At 40.0% G+C, this 22,775-nt stretch overlaps 1 protein-coding gene across 2 annotated transcripts; it reads left to right on the forward strand.

Moving 5' to 3' along the window:
* Positions 1–1,377: 1,377 nt before the first annotated feature.
* thbs2a (thrombospondin 2a) lies at positions 1,378–18,982 on the forward strand. 2 transcript variants are annotated; one of them, XM_079689544.1, is made up of 23 exons: positions 1,378–1,616; positions 1,957–2,028; positions 2,300–2,853; positions 3,322–3,406; positions 5,548–5,747; positions 7,203–7,343; positions 7,429–7,522; positions 7,885–8,055; positions 9,031–9,207; positions 9,523–9,696; positions 10,659–10,786; positions 10,896–11,048; positions 12,183–12,401; positions 12,488–12,595; positions 12,681–12,840; positions 12,942–13,060; positions 13,141–13,375; positions 14,601–14,828; positions 14,931–15,202; positions 15,765–15,862; positions 16,034–16,173; positions 17,099–17,129; positions 17,463–18,982. In XM_079689544.1, the coding sequence occupies exons 2-23, from the start codon at positions 1,962–1,964 to the stop codon at positions 17,464–17,466; spliced, it is 3,558 nt and encodes a 1,185-aa protein (XP_079545670.1). In that variant the 5' UTR covers positions 1,378–1,616; positions 1,957–1,961; the 3' UTR covers positions 17,467–18,982. The 2 variants fall into 2 exon arrangements, with proteins under 2 accessions (XP_079545670.1, XP_079545671.1); XM_079689545.1 differs by lacking the exon at positions 17,099–17,129.
* The last annotated feature ends 3,793 nt before the right edge of the window (positions 18,983–22,775 follow it).

Consider the following 22,775-nt stretch of genomic DNA (forward strand, 5'->3'; position numbering starts at 1 on the left):
TATTTTCTTAACCTTTTCGGTAAAGCCTCATATCTTAGATGTCATATGTAGGTGATGGCAGTTTGCCATAACCATAACCAGATATTGATGTATTGCAAGTTTGACTTACACAATGCAGTTTTAAAAAATGAAAATGATCAGTGGCATCATGATAATAATTAATTGAATAATGGTCATTTTATTTAAAGAATGTCCGGCTTATACTAATGCTTTAAAAACTAGAAAGACTAGCTCTATATTTAAAAAGCCAATGGAGACTTTTCCTTCCATAACTGACATTATAAGTTGATAATTAATGAGTTAAAAGGGAAAATATTCAACAGATTAAATCACGTCTTGAGAAACTACAACTGACAGCCGCACACTACCGCTTGTAATGAGCATAAGTCTGTGGAGCATTTTAACTTTTTCCACCCCTGACAGTTTAAATCTGATGTTCTCTGGCCACTGCAGAGGGCTTTTCTCATCAGCGTACATTGTCTTATTTTTGTATGTCTGACTTAATGTTCACTACTGTTTCTAATTTATGTCAGGTTATGAATTTATGTTGTTGAAATGAAATTGTCCAATTTGGTAAGAAACTGTCTGTTCTCCAGCCTGTTTTTTCCTTTAAATGGAATGCAGGTTTCCAATTGACGCAAAGCAGCCCTTAGACGTATCCTATTGGTACACAAAGGCCTACCCATGTACATCCAGAGCTATGATCCCTCCACAGGGCTCCAGGAATTAGATGTTGTATCAGCTTTTCTTTTCCCTGACACCACAGAAGAAAGCTTTGGCAAAAACCTATCAGTCTCCAAGCACTGGAAGCATCCAAAGTGGAAGCATCCAAGGTTTCTATCGTATTAGAGGTCATTTTCTTGATCTTGTTTTGTTTTATTACATTGCAGATTTAATTGGAATTTTCTATAACTATTTTTTTGTCAAAATGTCTTTAAGCACAACTCCAAAAATGTTATTTAAAGATTGAATTATTTCTATAACCTATGAGATTCAAGAAAGTGGGGTTAAAGTCTCTGTTTTATACCATATCATTATTCTGCTGTTATGAATTGTTTTGTTTTTTAAGATCACCCAGAGCAACATACTGAAAACATTTTTGTTGTTAGTTTTTTTAATCACTACAAATAACATTGTGTCTTTAGTGTGTAACAGTCCAAATCTCCCTTCCCCAATTAAAGTGAATTAGCTGTCGACATAGAGGGAAGGTGGGTGTGATAGGGAGGAGATGGTGGACATCACGCCGTGAGAAATTATGGGTTGTTCACCCCTCATACCAGCCTCTATGAGCGCGCGCGGATATGAAAATTACGCCATCGGAAGATAATTATGTAACTCGGTCTCTTAACAACCGGCTGCAAACGGTTCATACCCAGAGCAGTTTGACTGACAGGCTCTCTGCATGCCTCTATATAAGAGGAGGGAGGTGGATGCTCTAGTCACTGTTGTGCCTTTAGTCCTGCAGACTGTGGATGTTTAGAACCAACGTGGACTTAACCCTTTTTACGCACGAGGTTTACAGGAGTTACCACTTCTTATTCCTTTTGTCATCGGCTTTTTCATTTGACTTTTGTCGGATATCTGACGGACTGAAACATAACGTCTGTATTCGTCAGGTAAGTTAAATGGACGGCAATTTTGTCGTTTAACTTTATTAAGTGGATTGATGGTTTACAGTCAAGGGGCAGTTGAACAGCGCTAAGTAATTCATTAGGCTGCTTGTTGGGTGAAAACACTTTAAGGAAAGTTAAAGAGTTTCCAGATGCTGTAAACGGTAGATTGCAGTTAAATATCCGGGATTTTGTTTATACTTCTATTGTATCTATTTCACTATTTTTTTTAAATATTCACTGAGAGGCTCAAAGGCAAACCCAACATTTCAAATGGACCCAAGGTGTCGCCACAAAAACCATAAAAACGAATAACAATATCAAAATATTTCTGTTTCTTTTGAAGGAGATATGATACTCAGGAGGTGTCTCTTCTTGCTGCTCTTATCATTTAATTTCCTCCACGCTTTACCTCAAGGTAAGTGGAACAATTGTAACTGTGACTGCAATGCTGACTTTCAATAGGAAGTTATTATTATGATGTTGTTTAAGTTATGACCTAACTCAATGCTAGTATAACTAACTTAAGGTGCAACCCTACATTCCAGTGACGTTTTTAAGATTATTTGAATAGTTTTCAATGTTTATGCCTTATGCCATTTTCTCTTATTTTCAAGACAGTATTTTATCAATAAGTATTATCTTTCCATAAACAGTCCCTATGCATTTATTTTTGGTCTAACTTGTAGATGGTGAGCAGGAGGATGAGACCTTATTCGACTTGTTTGAAATCACCCACATTTCTCGCAAGACCCTGGGGGCCAAACAGTTTCGGGGCCAAGACTCAGAAGCCCCAGCTTTCCGCTTTATCCGCTTCGACCACCTGCCCCCAGTGAGCCCCCCCATACTAAAACAAATACTACGTCAGATTCAAAACAATGAGGGCTTTGTGTTTGTGGCTAGCATCCGCCAAGACCGCGCCTCAAGGGGCACCCTGATTGGTTTGGAGACCTCTGATGGCAGGCGGCAGTTTGAGATTGTGTCCAACGGACGTGCCAACACTCTGGACCTGGTGTACTGGGTGGACGGCTCCCAGAACGTGGTTTCGTTTGAGGATGTGGACCTTTCTGACTCACAGTGGAAGAATATCACACTTCATGTTCATGGGGAAAATGCAAACCTCTTTGTTGGCTGCAGCCTGGTAGACAGCTTCATCCTGGATGAGCCTTTCTACGAGCACCTGCAGGCTGAGGGAAGCCTCATGTATGTTGCCAAGGGATCCACCCGGGAGAACCACTTCAGGGTAAGACTTTGGCTTATTTGCTGCTAGGATTTCCTAGCATCTGGAAACTTAATTCTTACTTCAGTCTTTTTGTGACTTTTCTGGCTGGATTGCAGAAGTTTAACGGCCCGAGAATATTGTGTTACCTTTCATAAATTACAAGAAACTGTGGTCTTAACAAAGCCTGTAATAAAAGCTCATTTTAAACAACAGTTTCCAGAAGAAGAGACATGCATATTCCCTCTTTAAAGTGTGGCAGAGTGGCTCAATGTTGCCTTGGTCTTCTTGTCTGTAAAAGACTCCAGATTTAGACTCTAAATTACCCCTGTCTGTAAAATTGAGGGTGACAAGGTCAAGAGAGAAAGTGTTTCTCTTTTCCCAATGCATGCTTGAACAGTAGTAAGTGGATATTCAAAAGGGACATACTGTATGTAATTCCTAAAATATGCCAAAATATGCAATAGAGACACATATTTTCTTTCCAAACAGGGCCTCCTGCAGAATGTGCGTTTTATCTTTGACACCACAGTGGAAGACATCCTGCTGAGCAGAGACTGCGAGATCCTCAAACAAGGTAAGAGTGGATTTTTTGTGTTGTTTTCTTTAGTTTAAACCACTGTCATCCAAAAGTTCCTGCCAAACTCATGCAGTGAGAACCATTTCTATTTGTGAGGTTTTCATAAGCCAAATGATGAGTCAAAAATAATTATATTTCCTAAGTGTTTGAAGCCCAATACCTTGCAGATGTGATCGGGAAACTCTTTCACATGCAATCCTCCAGAGCATGGTATCTGTGTTTTGTTAAGCATAAACGAAAGCAACTTGCCAGACAAAACAGTTTAGCAAACTCAGAGCCTCTCTTTGTTCAAAAGTTTTTTTTCTTTTCTTTTTCTTTCTAAAGTGGATCAAGAAAGTTGCAGCTTTGATATGCGGCAGGATCTCCCACTATTACTTTGTGTTTACAGAAACAACAGTGTCGATGCAGTGGCTTGATGTCGATCAGTGTGTGCGGTGAAAAAAAGGAGATACAGATGCTCACATTTATTTCCATTGGTATTGGACTTGGGATAATGCCTGAGAAAGAAAAGAGAAAGTGAATGCTATACTGCAGAGCAGGGTGCTTCCATTTCCAGCTGCACACACACACAAACACACATACACACAATGAAGTCATGAATTGGCTGATTAGGTAGCTTTTCTCAGCTGAAGCTTTGCTCGCATGAGGAACAGTACCTCATGATCATCACACACAGAGAGACTGTAACAAAAAAGGATACAGATATCCCAGTTAATATGTACATAATCATCATTTTCAACAAAGCTAAAGGGTCCCAAGAGCTGGAAACAGTGTCTTTAGTTTGCTGTGACAAAGCAAATCAATATGTGGTCGGCATGTTTGTGCGTGACAGAGCTGTTGCATTTTAGATGCCACAAGCTGTGTTGAAAGAGTTTTTGTTTTTTAACAAAAGTCACCAAGGCTTGGAAGTTTTCTGCATACTGGCTGGTACCAGTCAAGGTTCTGCCCTGGCAGCAATTCTAATGCCAAAAGTCACATAACCCACACTCATAAAAACTGTCATGTTGGACATTAATGAGCAGTATTAAAACTACACAAGCTCTCGCCCCTTTTTTTGATATTCTTTCCTCGATCTACCTTGAGGAAAAAAATAAAATGTCTATCAGGGAGAGAAGAATGTTTAAATGCTTTCACAGACAAGCTTGCGCACGTTCACACACACACAGCGTGAAGCCCTCCTGAGATTTGAATGAATCTAGCAGACTGAAAGGGAAAGAAAACATAGCACTGGCTACAGTGGGACATCATTGAGCAATTTGGACGACTACTTGATTTAGAGTCCCCTGGTCTGCTATTAATCTTCGGCAATTTACATTGTAAGATCCAAACCAGTTGCAGATATGTGCTGTGCTTTGGCTGACTGACAGGCATTCCATGGAGCTTTGATATGTGTCTTGTGTGTTTGTTTTCAGCATCACACAGCAATAAAGCTCCTCGCTGAAGATAAGTGGTTTGAGATACAAATTAGGAAAATAAATTAAGAGAGTTTAAAAGACAGATACTCATAATTTCATATGGTTTAGTGTATTCCCGCCCTACAAAAGATTCCCTGTTTTCTCTTTGATTTGTATTTTCGCCTGTCAGATTTGCAGATTGTCTGCTTCAACTCGAGGGATTTCACACACTTTGGAGATGAGGGTATTTCTAGTGCCTGTGCTACGGATCAGCTGTAAGAAAAAGACCCTGAGCTTCACAGGCTGCTTGTAAACCCATCTGTGTGGTCACTTGGTCTGTTAAGTTCATATAGGAAGTGTCCACTTCTATAAAAGGTCCATAGGATTTATAACGGTGTGGTTTCTCCTCACTTCTCGAATACCAATATTTTCAATCCCCTCCCACAGCCAACCCTTGCTGTCATCTCTGGTGGACAGATTTACCGTCAGTGTTTCAGACAGATCCATTTGTCAAATCAAACCCACGCTGAGTGAACATCTGTTTTGGAGAACAAAACCAAACAATGTAATTACTGCATTGTTGTGATCTTTTTACCGGATACAAAAAAAACGGAAATCACTCCGTTCCCTAAACAAAGTCCTTGTGTTTCAATCATCAGACCCCTCAAGTGTGTTTCCCATCACCAATGTTTGTCCTTCATTTGTATCTTCGTTGTCTTGATGTCTCTATTTTGCCCCCTCCAGATGATGCTAATATTGTGAGCGAGAGCACAGAAATTGTAGATGTGAGTCCTTCCATCACCACAAACATTATCGGTCAGAAGACAGACGATGTGGGCGCAGATATGTGCGAGCGCTCCTGCGAGGAACTTAGCACCATGTTCCAGGAGCTCAATGGCCTGCGAGTTGTCGTCAGCAACCTTATTGATGGCTTGCAAAAAGTGGTAAGTAGTCAAAGTGACATAGTGTAAATTATTGTGTTTGTGTTAGACAAGCTACTGCCTGTATCCCTCTGCTTTACATGCCAATTTCAGTGCTGAATGGGAAAATCACTCAAATCTGTTTTTGTGTGAGGAAGGAAAATTTCACTAAATAATTGACATTTTAGGGAAACAAATTATACAATCCTCGCTGTGGTAGCCAGGAAGTAAGAAGTTTGAATTAGGTTACTAGGTTACCTCCATTGGTTTGAAAGCAAACAGAAAGTAGCTGCAGGACTGTTTATAGAGTGGCCTGTGGTGGCTGAACCCGTGTGACTCCTGCTATCTGTGGCAGCGTTAGTCAGAAAGATTTTATGACATGTTACATGTGGATATAGGAAGTGTTCCCCTGGCAGCGATGGGTTCCAGTCTAATGTCTGGCTGTGTTTAAACAGCCCATGTGTTTCCTCTGGGAGTCTCCCAGCAATAAGAGAGTCCAAGCATGAACCTTGGGAGAAAGAAAAATGTGGCTGGGATGAGAAGGGTCCCTGAGGCTCTTCCAGATCGAGTGGTGTCTTAGATTCTAGTGCTGCATGCTGCTGCCTCCTTTTTCCAACGGGAGGATGCTCACACACACCTTTGGCAATCGTTTATCGACTGACAGTTCCCAAGTGTTCAGGAGTCCAGCCAGAGATCCCCTGGTCTCCAACTAGGCTGGAGGTTACAATACGGACAACTAAGCAGCACATTTAATGTGCTGTTTTCCTTGAAACATAGAGAAATAAAGACATGTAGTTTGCCATTTTGAGTAATGCAAATCACATTTGAGTTAAAAATGTTCTCATTAATAAAATGTAGTAACTTTTTCGTGTAGATTACCTCTTTGGGTTATTACATTTTTTTTATTTCTGGTCTTTGAGCTTTGTTTCCCTATTGAGGCCATCTTAAAGAAAGATGTCTCATAATCATATGAAGTTGTCGACCTGAACTCTGATTATGAACTGGAGAGGAATATATGTTGGAGGAATAGGTTAATTAAAAGGGCTACATGCCGCTACATCAGAATCAGAATTAGAATCGGTTGTATTACCAAGTAGGTTGATACATACGAGGAATTAGCTTTGGTATATATAGTGCATACAAAAACACAGAAAGAAGAATATGTAGCAAAATAAAAATAGGACTGTTGGAAAGGGCATGGAAACATGGAAAATGATGTTCATGCTTTAACTGGTTTTCAACACAAGTGATGTGTTAAACTCTTTAAGTGAGAAACACTATTTCTACTGGGAAATTATGCACTATTACCCTTTCCACCTGGTGAAAAGTAACCTCACATGTGCTCTCATGATGGAATCAGCTTGTCAGCAGGTGTATGCCTCTTTATGGAATGCAGCATACATCTGTCATGAGTGTGCCCTTATCGTTTATGACTGATCTCCTCTCTGACTGCAAATATGTCTGTCTTTGTATGTTAAGACAGAGGAGAACACAGTCATGAAGGAGGCCCTTGGGAAGATGAAGAAGCCAAAAGAGAAAAACATGTGCTGGCAGGATGGCCGCCTCTTCGATGATAAGGAAGACTGGGTTGTAGACAGCTGCACCAAATGTACCTGCCAGGTAGTGCCAAGTCATGTGGAAATATGGACAGATTCACCGTGGATGTCAATGATCCTGATATATGTATTTCATTCATTCATGGCAGGAGTCCAAAATTGTGTGTCACCAAATCACATGCCCCCCAGTGGCCTGTGCCAGCCCGTCATTTATCGATGGAGAGTGCTGCCCAGTGTGTTTGCGTAAGTATTCAGATCCTCCCAGTATATAAACACAATTAAGTTTTATGCGTGAATGCTATTTGAAATTAATGGTTCAATATGGCGTAAAAACAATAGTCCACACATATAAAGTTTGACCACAATAGTGTTGCAGCCAGTTGGTTTATATGAGCGACCCACATATTTATGGGACAAAATACAAGTCACTCAGTGTGGCTGCTGTGGGATTTTCAGATGACGTCATGCGATAAACAGGCTCACATAAATAATAAAAACAATGCAGTCATGATCCTTTGATGGTCATTTTGTAGTTCTGTTTAAACATCGAGGAGAGGGGGAGTGTTTGAGAAAGAAAGTTGACTTTGTGCTTTTGCTTGTTCCAGCGATAGACAGTGAGGATGGCTGGTCTCCCTGGTCAGAGTGGACGGAGTGCACAGTCACCTGCGGGATAGGAACTCAGCAGAGGGGTCGGTCATGTGATGCAACCAGCAACCCCTGCAGCGGATCTTCTATTCAGACCCGCAAGTGTAGCCTGAGCAGATGTGACAGCCGTGGTAAGGACGTTGTTGAAACTCTTCTGCCACTCAGTTCTCATTTAAACACTTGAGATGTATTAGCAACCTAAGGTGCATTAGTGTTACTTGATCAAAGTATGCTACCTTTGCCCAAATTAATATTTAAGACAAATAACAGTATGTGATGTGGGAGGGGGAAATATGCTGGAACTGTGAAAACATACTGCACTATTTCACTTTTTTCCCTATTTTTCTTTTTGTATTTACTATTCACTATTTACTTGCACTATATTTTTCTGTTTATCTGTTTTATTGTGTTGCACTGTTGGAGGAGCCTGTGACCTAAGACTTTCATCGTCATAACTACACTGTAGCTATGTTCGTATGACCAATAAAAGCCTTGAACCTTGAACATATTATGATAGGATCCCTAAAAGTGCAAAATACCAATTGAACGCCTCTGTTTCTTTTTCAATCTGTCGAAAAAGGATCCAGTGAATCCCAGTTAAGCCCTGGAGCTCATGATATGGTTACTGGGTGTAGCCACTCAAATTAAATTCCAAATAAATCACTGAGTGTTCCACAGCGCTGTGACTCACCACTGCTTGCAAAAATTATTAATATGAATTAATTTGATCATTAAATGGACAGTACTACATGAAAGTGGAAGCCCAAACATACGGCTTTTCATAAATTGTAGGATTTGCATGTGTTATTACTTGCAGCTTACATTACACTGCATCTGTGTGAGTGACTGAAACAGTCTAACCACTGGAGGTAAGTTTACCCACAATGACATAAATACTGGCGCAGGCATCAAAGAACATCTTTGAAAGTGAGCCATCGTCGCCAGCATCACATATTGTTTACTTAAAGAAAATGTGGTGGCCATTTTCTTTGCTTTCTGCAAATTATACACGTCTGTAACTATTTGACTGAGTGGAAATCTAGAGGATAATATGTGACATGTGTTTTGTTGATCTCTGAATGAGATGTTTGATGTTTGATACCCAGTTCGTCAGGACGGAGGGTGGAGTTTGTGGTCCCCATGGTCGTCCTGCTCAGTGACCTGTGGAGAAGGACAGATCACCAGGATACGACACTGCAACGCTCCCATGCCACAACTGGGGGGTACAGAGTGTGAGGGGAATGGTAGAGAGACTCAGCGCTGCACTGCAGAGCCCTGTCCCAGTGAGTGTTTTAGCATGTTAACTCAAAAGCAGCATCTTCATTACAGCAGCATCCGTGTAAAAGAACCAGACTTTTCTTGACCCTTTTGGCTCCCCCGAGGCAACGTTCCCCCTGTGTTGTGGACTGGATTCCTGTCTGTCGTTCAGAAAATGTTGACTCAAATCAGCTCTGTATGTTTTCTCTTGTAGTATTAAGTTCCACGCTTCAGACTCTCTGGCTGCTTTTTTATAAAGAAAATGGCAAAAATATGTGTAGAATGAAATACTTGATGGCAAAAAAATGCACTCCTTATCATATATTTCCTTATCTTTTTAGTTGATGGTGGTTGGGGTCCTTGGTCTCCATGGGCAACCTGTTCTTCAACATGCGGAGGAGGGATCAAAAGTCGGGCGCGTGTGTGCAATAGTCCTCAACCTCAGTATGGTGGCAAGAAATGTATCGGGGAGGCTGAGGACAGTGACAGCTGTAACAAAAAACCCTGTCCTGTTGGTGAGCAGCGGTCATCTACATTAGCCACGCCATCTTTTCGCTCTAGGGATGTCAATTTCTGTCATTTATTATTTTACTGACTTACTATACCTGCATAACACCACCATGTTTGCTAATTGTGCTGCTAAGCTAAGTTAACATGCTAACACAGTAAACGTTCATGCTGTACAGGGTGATCATTATACATGCTAAACACCACCATATTAGTATGCTATGCAACTGTCATTATGCACTCTTTAGCTTTAAGCTAAAAGCAACACTGGCCTAAGTAGCATAGCTAACATGTCTGTAGACTGTTGAACTTGTCTTGATACTTTAAGATTATATTTCTGACAGATAACATGAAAAAAAAAATAAAACTATTTCTTGCAGAGTAGCTAAAGCCAGCACTGTTTTTGAAAGAAATGTTATTAAATGTATTTTTTAACTTAAAGGTGGGGCAGGTAATTCTGGAGAAACCAGTTAGAGTGCGCTAGAATTTGAAAATACACAGCCGGAAAAAATCTGCCACTCCCTTACAGAGCCCCTACTCCAACACACGAACACGCACATGACCCAATGAGGGCACGAGATAAGTTTGTGCACAGATGGAAGGCTGACAGGCAGGTAGGCCTTCCAGTTATTTTACCCGGGCCGGCTAAAATGATTGGTCGTGCTTTTTAGAGTACTACGGCTTCCACAGATGAATTTTTTTAATAGATGTTTTTGTCAAAGCACTTAAGATATTCATTGCTATCGGGATGTTAAGAGCATCTGATGGAATATAACAAAAAGTGTATCTCGAGCCGGTTTCTCAAACTCACCTACCCCACCTTTAAGTATCGATATTAAATAAATTATAAGTATCAATTTGAGTTAAAATCTCATTTTAAAGTTGAATCATTTGGAGGCACACTATTCAGATATATCCAACAATGTTTAATTCAATTTCCCTTGTTTGTGCCCATCTAAATGTTTTGCAGATGGCTGTCTGTCTAACCCTTGTTTTGGGGGAGTGGATTGCAACAGCTCTCCAGATGGATCCTGGGAGTGTGGCCCATGCCCTGCTGGTTTCCGTGGAAATGGTACCCACTGTGAAGATATCAATGAAGTAAAAACTCCTGTTTTCCTCATGTGCATGAACCAGACATGTATTTAATACTTCATTTATGTAATTATTTGTCTGAATTTCACTGATTCTTTTCATTCCCCTCTTACAGTGCGACATGGTCTCTGATGTTTGTTACAAAGCGAGTGGAATGCAGCGCTGCGTCAACACCAACCCAGGTTTTCACTGCCTGCCCTGTCCGAAGCGCTACAAGGGCACCCAGCCTTTTGGTATGGGTGTGGAGGCTGCAAAGAAGAACAAACAAGTGAGTGAATGTTATTCACATTCAGTGCCAATAACAAACTATTGATTGGTTGCTATTCAAACAGGGGTAGAATTTGAAGTGAGAACAAAATGAAGTAAAGAGAAGAAACATGTGGGCCTTTAGCTCCAGGCTAGGTTTTCAAAAGCAGCTGTGTGGATTTTTGTATGTCAGATCCAAATTCATGAATGATAGAAGAAGAACTTTGTGTGATTTACAAGCCTAGTTTTTTCTCTGAGGGTGTTTATACTTTGTTGGAAGGGAAGCCACTCCAGCTTGACCCAGTATCAGCGGGCAGAAGGAGCTGGAGGACATTTGGGAAACTTAAGAACAAACATATGTTACACATTTCTGTTACCTTAACTGCAAGATCAGAGGTAGATTGAAACTGTATTTGTTACTGTAGATGCTGAACAGATCAGTGCTTTTATTAAAGCAAAACAATGGGAAGCTTTTCTTGACTTTGGCTCCCCTCACTAGATCTTCAAAACAAGTTAGATTCCATCGCTGTCATAGCTGCTAAGTTTTGAGCGGCATTACGAGTAATACGACATGTCATAAAAGTCACACTAATTACTTGATTGGAACACCCTTTTCTTCTCCTTTGTGATCATTGTGTTCATAAACTCCTGAGCTACTCTGACTGACCCTTGCATAAATCTCTCTTGGACCATTATGTTCGTCTTTGGCCTTTGCAGCTGCTTGTCTTGGATATGATGCCCCAATGTTGTTAATCGATTTGGGAAAACAGGAATTGTCTCATTGCTTGGATTAAGGGGGTTCCATTTCACAGTTTTGATCAAAGGCCTGTCCTGCTGTCACTCTCTGCTCTATGAGCTCATGGAGTGGCATCCAGACTGCCTTCATGCTCATCCTCTGGTAATGAGTGGCAGCTGTGAATACCTTGTGCTGCAATAAAGCGGCAACAGTGGGTCATAGTGGATAATGCATTAAATGGGATTTCATAAAATCAACTGTGCCCAGAAAAGCCACGCACTGTGGCCAAAATCTCTCTTTTAGATTCAGATAAGCCCTTTCTTTGAAGTAGCTTCCAAAAAGAAACCTTAAGGAAGTAGTAGTAAGATAAGTACTCTTGACTTCAACATGTCATCGATAACCTGCCGTGTTTTTCTTCAGATGTGTGAGCCAGAGAACCCATGCAAGGACAAAACCCACAACTGTCACAAATATGCCGAATGCATCTACATCAGCCACTTCAGTGACCCTATGTACAAGTGTGAGTGCAGGACTGGTTACGCTGGAGACGGCTTCATTTGTGGAGAAGACTCAGATTTGGATGGCTGGCCCAATCAGAACCTTGTGTGTGGTGCCAACGCCACCTATCACTGCAAGAAGGTATGTTCTTGTACTCCATTACCTTACTTGGTGTAGCCATTGCTGAAGTTATTATAAATTATGGTATCTGTGTCTTATTATTTTAGGATAACTGCCCTAGCCTTCCCAACTCTGGACAAGAAGACTTTGACAAAGACGGTCAAGGAGATGCTTGTGACAAGGATGACGACAATGATGGAATTCTCGACGAAAGGGTACAAGAGTTTTTGGCACATTTTCTATTAACACATTCATGATAATAAAAGTATTCCCTAACAACTACTGTTATTTCCCCCACAGGACAACTGCCCCTTACTTTACAATCCTCGCCAGTTTGACTTTGACAAGGATGAAGTTGGCGACCGCTGCGACAATTGTCCTTATGAGCACAACCCTGCTCAAATAGACACCGACCACAACGGAGAAGGGGATGCCTGTGCAATAGACATTGATGGAGATGGTAAAATAGCCAAACTTTAATAGATCAAATCAGTCCATCTAAGGCAGCCTATTATTATATTTGTACCTTAAATTCTCAATAAAACTTCCCTTTTTCCTCAGAAATTCTGAATGAGGCCGACAACTGTCCCTATGTGTACAATACTGAACAGAAGGACACTGACATGGATGGAGTTGGTGACCAGTGTGACAACTGTCCATTGTTACACAACCCCGACCAGGTGACATACCATACTGCATGATAATGGCACGTTACAGTAAGTGTAGGAAGTGTTAACCTCTGTCTGTTTTCATCCAACAGACCGACGTGGACAATGACTTGGTTGGAGATCAGTGTGACAATAACCAGGACATCGATGAGGACGGCCATCAGAACAACCTGGACAACTGTCCCTATGTGGCCAACGCCAACCAGGTGGACCATGACAAGGACGGCAAAGGAGACGCATGTGACTATGATGATGATGATGACGGTATACCTGACGACAAGGACAACTGCAGACTGACACCCAACGAAGATCAGGTGGACTCTGATGGTGAGGATTTAACATTTAAAGTGTTAAAAGGGAGACATCTCCGCTGGCAATATCTCCATATGAAGCAACTCATATTGTCTTCCTTACGGGGACAATAAAGTATATCGTATCGTATCGTATAACTCAAAATATTCAAGATTGATTAATAGCACTTCAGGTCATCGGAAAATGTAGATTTTGTGGTTAACTGCCTCTTTAAAATGTTCCCCGACTTAAGTTACCTCCAGCCATATTATTTTGCTGCGTACTATTTTAAGACTAGGGAACTTCATCAACTTATTTGTTGCTTACTTAAACAATATTTATTTAAAGCTGACATCAAGATACATTTTGACATAAAGGGGTTAGCAGTTTATTGACCAAATAATCTCAACTCAAAGTCTCCTTAGTGGAAGTTGAAGCTTCAGCTGCACTCAGACTTTCACTCATTACTCTCTGACTCCATCACATTTAACTCAGCCTGCCGTCCCACAGATGTTTTCACAGTCAGCAATTAGCTCAACTGCAGCAGGTGTGAAATATGGTGGCTGTGGAAAAAGTCAACGGTCGGCTTGGCACAATTGATGTCATTCTGCATGACTTCAGTGAGCCGCCCAGCAGGGCACACGCCAGGCTGTGAAGTTTTTATTTCCCTCAGGCTTTGCTAGTGATTATTCCACAGTGCCCAATTTAAGCAGGGTTACCTGGAGTTTGTACAGCTGTCTGTAACCGAAAACAGACCGCGAAGGAGGAAGGCCCCGGACACTGACTCTTTCACAGCTCGTCAGATAGTGTTTATTTGATAGGATCGTTTTGGCCCATGTGCAATAACAAAGCTGATGACAGAAAGCAGCTAGCTACTTCCACACTGTGGCCTTCATTAGCCTCTGGTGTCCTTTCCACTGTTTGGTCCTGGCCTTTAATAGACTCATATGTCAGTGGAAGTTATTCCAAGTATCAGTGGAAGTTGTCACAGCATGAACAGATGGCTGATTTGCCTTATTAGACTTGGCCTAGGTATTAAAGTCAGATTCCTGGGAGGAATCGTTTTTTCCCCCATTCATTTTTATATTGACTTGGAGGAGCTGCTTAGTACTCAGAGAAGAGGGAATGTTGTTATGATACTCACATGCTGCCATAGAGATTTTCCCATCTCTGGAGAAATAGGAAAACATGTCATATAAATCTCACATGTCTACATTTAATTGGGTCAAACTAATTTATTTGATCTCTTTTTCTTGAGCAGGCGATGGGAGAGGAGATGCCTGCAAAGATGACTTTGACAACGACAGTATTCCAGATATTCTTGATGTGTGTCCGGAGAACAATGCCATCAGTATCACAGACTTCAGAAAGTTCCAGATGGTCCACTTGGATCCTAAGGGAACCACTCAGATCGATCCCAACTGGGTGGTCAGACATCAGGGCAAAGAGCTAGTCCAGACTGCCAACTCTGACCCAGGCATCGCAGTCGGTGAGCAGCTTGCATATTTTTACTCCATTAGTTTATGCTCTTTGAACCTCTGTTTGACTTCACAGCTGTAATATTTGGCACGTTTCTGTCACACCATCATAGGTTTTGATGAGTTCAGTGCTGTGGACTTCAGCGGAACGATGTACGTGAACACGGACAGAGATGATGACTATGCAGGTTTTGTGTTCGGCTACCAGTCGAGTGGGCGCTTCTATGTCGTGATGTGGAAGCAGATCACGCAGACTTACTGGGAGGACAAGCCCTCGAAGGCCTTCGGCATCTCCGGTGTTTCACTCAAAGTGGTCAACTCCACCACTGGCACAGGAGAAAACCTCAGGAATGCTTTGTGGCACACGGGCAACACTGCTGGACAGGTGGGCTTCAGGCTTGATGATCTTTAGTTTATTTTAAAGGTCCCCTATTATACTCTTTTTCAACAGTATATTATAGCTCTCAGATATATACAAAACATGTCTCTGAAGTATTTGGCTCGAAATACCAAACAGGTCATGCATTGTAGCATCCCATAAAACCCTGTGTTTCAGCCCTAAATGGAAATGAACAGCCAAACCCCACGCCCATTTACAAAGGGTTTTTTTTTTTTTAAAACACAAGGGTGCCCTAGGAGGAGATTCAGGTGATAATGTGGGGGGGGGGGGGGGTTCCTTGGTTGGTTATTGGCTAATGGTTACACAAGCAAAAGAATCGTTATGAAATCACAAAGTTGCCCAAATCTGATCAGCTCCTTTTCAGACAGGTTTTTATATAAATGGATCCGGACAAATAGAGAGAGAATCTTTTTTCATGAAACTTTCGAATCTCTTTACACAGAGGGAACACATATTTATGTATAAAATACATGAGAGGTGGATTTTGCATAATAGGTGACCTCAAAAGGGTGAAGCTGTATTAAATGCTGTTAACTATTTGACATAGGTGCGGACTCTGTGGCATGACCCCAAAAACATTGGCTGGAAGGATTACACTGCCTACAGGTGGCATCTCATCCACAGGCCAAAGACTGGTTTTATAAGGTAAGAAACAAAGTTGACCATAAAAGGAATATTATATTATGTAATAATATGTATTATTGTATTGTATTCTGTTAAAAATCTCTCTAATGCAGTTTGTTGTAAATACTGTCCACTAGTAATCATTGTAATCTCAACTCATTAAGAAGATAATGTCTGACCTGTATTCTGCAGGGTTGTGGTCTATGAAGGTAAACAGATCATGGCTGACTCAGGACCAGTTTATGACAAGACGTTTGCCGGAGGAAGGTTAGGCTTGTTTGTCTTCTCACAAGAACTGGTGTTCTTCTCCGACCTCAAGTATGATTGCAGAGGTTAGTACAAATGCTTTGATTACTTTAAAGTTCTAACTATAAACAGTTCTGTTTTGTTATAGAAATAATGACGTGTGTGTATATGTGCGTGCATGTGTAATGGCACATTTCAAAAACAGCAACTCGGAAAAACATTATATGACACTTTAACTTGTCTGCTTAGCCTCAGGAGCCAGGTTAAAGCATCACGGGATACATATTCCAAAAACTTCCCAAACATTTGACCATAGTTTATTTTGCTAAAAGTATTTTAAAAATCAAAGTAAAAGCTTGTCAAAGTAAAAGCAATATTTTTACCATATGTAGAAACCAATATAGCTTTTCTGCAACATAAATGATTCGCAATTGTATGAATTCATATCCCAAGAATGACTGATTTTGTTTCAACTGTTAGATCAAAATAGTTTGTAATGAATAGCATTGAAGGTTCACAATTCGATTAAATCTGGTTTGAACTGATTCATAATTATTAATACCTTGTAAAAAAATTAACAATTTTATGGGTTTGGGAAGTAAAACATTGCTGTCACTGGGGCAGGAGAAGTTATTCTTCCAACAAACACAGACATACAAACAGACATAGTATTTAGCTAGGTAACACTTCAAATATAAATACTGTCTTATTATGGATTTGACTAAAATAAATGTAGTGTTTAGTGCTGTAAGTTTATTTAACCATCATTTAAATTCTGTGGACAACACTTAGGTGTTTATTGTACAAATAGTTGTTGAAGGGTTTAGTCTGGGGATTTATGTGTGTGAGGTGTGTACTGTATGTATTTGTATGTAAGTGGACACGCAAATGTTCCAAATACGTCAACCTGTATACACCTCAAAGATCAGACACTGCGGGAGAAAACCCTCTCCATCTGTGAATGATTCTGGGTAAAGTATTTAAACCTTCAACATCTTTTTCAAACCTCAGATGAGTCGGAGTGGCCAACAGTGTTCACAAGGTAACAATGAGAGGGCTTACGTGTTGTGTGTTGGCTGAAATTGAATGGTCACGCTATGTTCCTGCCTGTCAGCTTGCCTATGTACAATGCCCCAGATGCATTGTGAAAGACCTTGCGTGTTGGTGCAAGGATCTTCTGTTGAGTGCTAAACACTGGAAAAATGAGCCCACAGCCTTTTCACAATCACGGCCACAGATATTAAAGTCACGCTTTTATTTTTGACGCACACAGTGCACATGTTGTTGCTGCTCCCTGGTACTTTGACTGTGTGAACCTCCTTGAGTGTCCCAGTTTTGATTAGTAATGGAAGCTGTTTTCTCAATCTTTCCACAGATAACTGAATCAAGTCTGATAGAAAAAAGCGTCAGGAGGCAAAAGACAAGAATTCCTCAAAGTAAACATCACGTCATCGCCAAATCCATTGCAGCCTGAATGAGACTTTCCATACTTCTCCATGCTTTGCCTTGAACCGGGGAAAGCATGGCTGTTGACTTGTACATTTCTGAAGCTGGGAAAGAAGAACTGGTGGGATTCGACACGTTTTTTTGTGGTTGAAAAAAAGCAGATTATCAAATTATACCTATGTCTACATTTAATAGGGTTTATTGTACAACCACTTACACGCTGTTAATGCTTTCCTTCAGTTTGTAATAACTTGTGACTCTGCCGTTTTCTATCTTTAATACATTTTTGTCTGTTTGGTGTTACGAGGCTCATTCATGGCTAATCAAACAGTTTATACAAACATAAACTGTAACCAAAGCATAACATTCCTATTTATCCATTCTTTTCATCCTGAATGTTTTTTCTTTTTACAGAAAATGATTTAAATAAGCCATTTTAGTAAATGCCAAAGATGTTTATAATAAGTCTGTATTATATTTCCTTTTTGTAAATTATTTATGCTCTGCTTGTTTTGTTTGTTGGCATTTTTTGCTAGAGTTTGTAAATAATTATTTATTTGTTTACACTGACAAAACGCATAATTGAATATCACAATCACAAGATAACACCAAATAGTATTGCAAGATTTGTAGTATTGTCATGCATTTCCTTCACTTGTTAGTTTTTCAAATGTTTCACATCAACTGTAGCATAAGGCTTTGGAGAGGATAAACATCAGCTGCATTTCAGTAATCACACACATACTGTGTTTATGTGTTTGATATTCGCTGCCAGAGGAAGTTCATTCTGGTTACACGTGTGTTTCAAAAAGCTACTGTTTGTTTTCTTGGCTGTACAGGAAGGGCTTCGTCGTCCTCAGTGATATATTTCTTTTGTACACGTGGAACATTTTTCAGCACTCCTACACGTCTATAGGAACTTAAAATAGTCCATCTTCAAAAAATGGCACGGTAGCTTTTCCTCTACGATATTGAAACACAATATGTCATACTAAAAAAAAGAAAGCACATCCCGGTTTCAGTGGAATGGTATTGAAATGAAATGCAGTTTAATTGCCTGATTCCTAAGTACTGCCTGAGAGACATGTCACATATAACAGCTGAGAGTCATGAAAGATATTCTATACAAATGCCTTTTTCATTTTTATGTTAGTCACAAATCTCACTTATGAATGTTTTGAAGCTTTACAAGTGTTGTTGGAAATGGAATCCAGATGAAGGTCTCTAAAAACAAAGTTTGACTGTGTAGTGTGTACAGCCGTGTTGTTGTAAGTCTGTGTAACAGCCGTGCCCTTCCACATTTGGGTTCCTTCTTGTTCATTTTGTTGAGAGTTTGCAATGCACAAAATGTTAATGTTTTTTTTGTATACTTGTGTTGTTAGATATACATTTTCTAATAACTTCAGTGTAAGAGTGTTCTGTTTTCATAAATAAATCTCTTGTACACCATTTGGATTGAAAATTATTCTATTATGATTACTCACATAATAAAGACATATTGCTGCTTACCCAACATTAAACATACAGTATAAAATAAAGCTGGTCACAGTTTAAAGGATACGGCTGGTTTTCATTTAAAAAAATGTATTGTCAACAAATCCATAAAAAAGACCAAATCCAACACTTTGTTTAGGACTTCCCTAAGTATTTTGTCAGCAGAGGTCTTTGAGATAATGTACCCAGGGTTTTCTGAATTGACAGTTGAAAGAGATAATTTGTCTGTTTGTTTTTTTGTTGCATCAGTCCATCTGTCTCAGTGCGGAAACTAGTGGACGGAATGATGGAAATGATGGAGAAGCCAGGAAAGAAAATTCGTTATTGAGGAAAACTGGGAGTCCAAAGCTTGCTCTCGTAGCTCTGTGGGAGAGATATTTAGATTGAGGCTCTAGGAATTGTCCATGTGGCACACACCAAAGTCGGGCTGGTCTGAAGCCCAGAGCACGTTCCAGGGTGGTTCACACACTGTGCCAGAGGATGTCAATGTAGGACACACTAAACCAGCCTTTTCTGCTGAGGTAAGGATTCGACAACAGTAAAGCACTTATAAAGGAGAAAGCACACTGGTTGCAATTGACTAATAGAGCATCAAGCAATCTTCACTTTCACTAGTGGTGGATATGAAAGCAAGAATGCAACGTGAGCGTGTTCTTGGAGGTAACCTTTGGATATTGAGCTTGGTGATAAGAACTGTATTTAATCATTTTAGCCTTTATCTCTCTTGTCACTCTTCTCTTTCCAAGCACATGCCTTGGGATAGCTTTTTCTCCCAGTATGATAAGGCAGGCCCAAACATGTGTCTTAGATATTACCATAAAACAACCTGTTCAGTAGAGATTAATAGGAAAGTTTGACCCTGCCAGCAACAGGACTTGTAGTATAACTTTGATTAGAATCAGAATCAGAAATCTTTTATATGTCCTGCAACGAGGAAATGTACATGATTACAACAGCAGATCATTTTAAAATGGCTAAGTATGCACCTGTTATTAATTAAACAGTAAGTAAAAAACTTCAACAAAATAGCAGATACTATGTACACCATGGTAAAAAAAAAAGATGAAGCAGTATATTTGTTTTTAAGAAAAGTGACAAAAAACTAATAGGAAATAATACAAATAATGAAATTGCAGCAGGGTATACTGCACTTGTATGTATATTGCACAAAGTGTTATATTTTCAGACAATTTTAGTGTACATCAGAGTACAGGTGGGAAGTAGTGGAGTACAAAATACTTTGTTACTTTACTTAAGTACATTTTTCTGGTAACAGTACTTTACTCCACTACTTGTTTTTCTGACGACTTTTTACTTTTACTTCTTACATTTTCAAAACAGGTTTGTTAGTTTAGTTTTAATCTGCGTTTCATTACATTTATTAGAGCACTTTTCCGATTGGTCAAAGTGCTTTACATGACATTATTACACATATCAGACATGTAAAAGTGAGTACAGCGAAATAAGGTGAAGTGTCTTGCCCAAGGACACAAAGTAATGGGTACTTTTTACTTTAGTGCATTTCGAAGCTCACACTTCTTTATTTTTACTTGAGTAAAGAAGTGCAGTCAGTACTTCTACTTTTACCAGAGTATTTTTAAACACGAGTATCTGTACTTCTACTTGAGTAAAGGATGTGTGTACTTTTGCCATATCTGCATCAGATGTATTCCAGGTTCTTAGAAGGGGTTAAGTATCAGGGACAGGGGGAGAGGACTTCAGAGTGTGTTTGGGCAGAGGCTGTGTCACTAGGGTGTCTCAGAAAATGTCAATTCTCCAGCCGTAACTGCCTGTAAATCTTCAGTGTCAGACATCAGTTTGAACCACTTCCATAAAGTTGGCTGATTTACAAAACGTTTTTAAAGACTCTCTGTGAATAGGCTTCTCTTTCAAAATAGTACTATAACCATGTGCCGAAACCACAGCTATGCATTAACAGAAACATGCTTTTCATCAAAAAGCAACAGTGGCTTTGACTCCCGGGACGATTTGTTCTGCTTCCCAAAATCAAAAGTAAAATCAACATTTAGTGTTCCCACTGGCTCCTTTAGGTTGCTGCTGAACAAAGTGCCTAAGATGCTGCCAAGGGCAAGTGTGCTAGCAAAGAAGTGGGTCTGTCACTTGAAATAAAGTAAGTCATTTGTTTCAAGGCATGAGTTCTGCCAGTCACTGGAAAACGACCCATGGTTCTTCTCTCTGCCAACCTCGGGGGTGCACACTCATTGCTCCCAGAATGCCGAGGTGCCAGAAGAGCTGATGTCCTGCAGCACAGGGGCTCCAAGCTGTCTGCATGGACCCAGCCCTTTGACATTACTCATGGCTTTGAGATGCTTTATTTCAGATGCTTTAAATGACTGACATCAGAGTGGTAGAGCAGTCAAAAAAAGGAGAGAATTTTCAAGTGGAAAAGAGAAAGTTTTCCCATGCAGCAGTAATTACACGTTTGCACATTTGCTCAAATACAGGCTCACTCTTGAGGGAAACAATACGAAACTCCAGTTTTCACAGAAAGTATGTTTCCAAAAAACGTCCAGGGTGTCAGAGCGAGGCTTGTTTCCACTTAGGTTTTGATGGCACCGGTGTGAAACTGGGAACAGATGCATCGGGTCTCATTAAATCAGGTTGTGAAGTCTTGGCCTTGCAGTAACCTTGCACAAAAACAAAGCCAGACAGTGCCGATAGGTGCAGGCTCTGATTTATCGGACTTGAAAAAATAAACTCGGATCAAATACAGCCTTCATATCTTTTGGAAAGTTGGGTCAATCAAGATAGTCCTTACTTTCCTTTGCTTTGAGATAAATCACATGTCTTGTGTTTCAAATGGTGTATCCAAGAATGCAAGAATCCATGAAATAGTTATATTTGGGAAGCTTTGTTGGCTGTGCATGGTGATTCTGGGGCTAAATCAACACAACAGGAGGTAATGTGTCACCAAAGAAGCTTTAATATTGGGCCTGGCCAACTATTTCTATTTCTTAATAGGCCCTTAAATCCTACTAAAGACATCCACTATCCAGGTCACAGAGAGGTAAAACTGAACAATTTGGAATGGAAAAATAATCTGACATCACTTGGTTTGCCATGCACAGCCTAACACGCCGTGTTTCAAATCCAAAAGTTTGTGACAGACTGAAAAAGTGCAGCTGCAGACCAGAGAGGCCATGCTCAGTGATGGCTGCAGGGGGCATGTAGAAGAGTGTCAGAGCTGTTGGCACATAAAGACCTTTCAAACTGTCCAAACATCATGTTACACTTCACCTGAAACATCAACGCCAAACCTGCATCTTGCTGAATCGTCACAAATAAATCAATATTGAATTTAACCGAACACACTAGTTAGCACTTATAATCAGTGTACGATATGATTGCATGTTTCAAGTTTCTTTTAATGTATTTGTCAACAATTGTATTTTTTTCTATTAATTATTGTAACTGGTGTTTACAGTTAATGAATGCTTTATGGCACAGTGTTATTTATTAGCACGATTAAAAACATGGACAAATTCTTACATTTATTACAAATCATTCACATGTGGTTTAACACAGCTTTTGAATGTTTTCATAAACTCATGAAGACATGAGAAGTTTTAAGGTTAATTGTTGACTGTTAAAATAATAGCACATTTGATTATCTCAATGTCGACTTATTAAAAATATTTTTTTCAGAGTTTTCAGCTTCATCTCACGGCATCAGTGGATAACATCTGCTCGCAGGAAGTATTTATAATACAAATTAATCATAATGTAA

This window comes from Notothenia rossii, assembly GCF_949606895.1.
Source record: "Notothenia rossii genome assembly, chromosome: 6".
Taxonomy (NCBI): domain Eukaryota; kingdom Metazoa; phylum Chordata; class Actinopteri; order Perciformes; family Nototheniidae; genus Notothenia; species Notothenia rossii.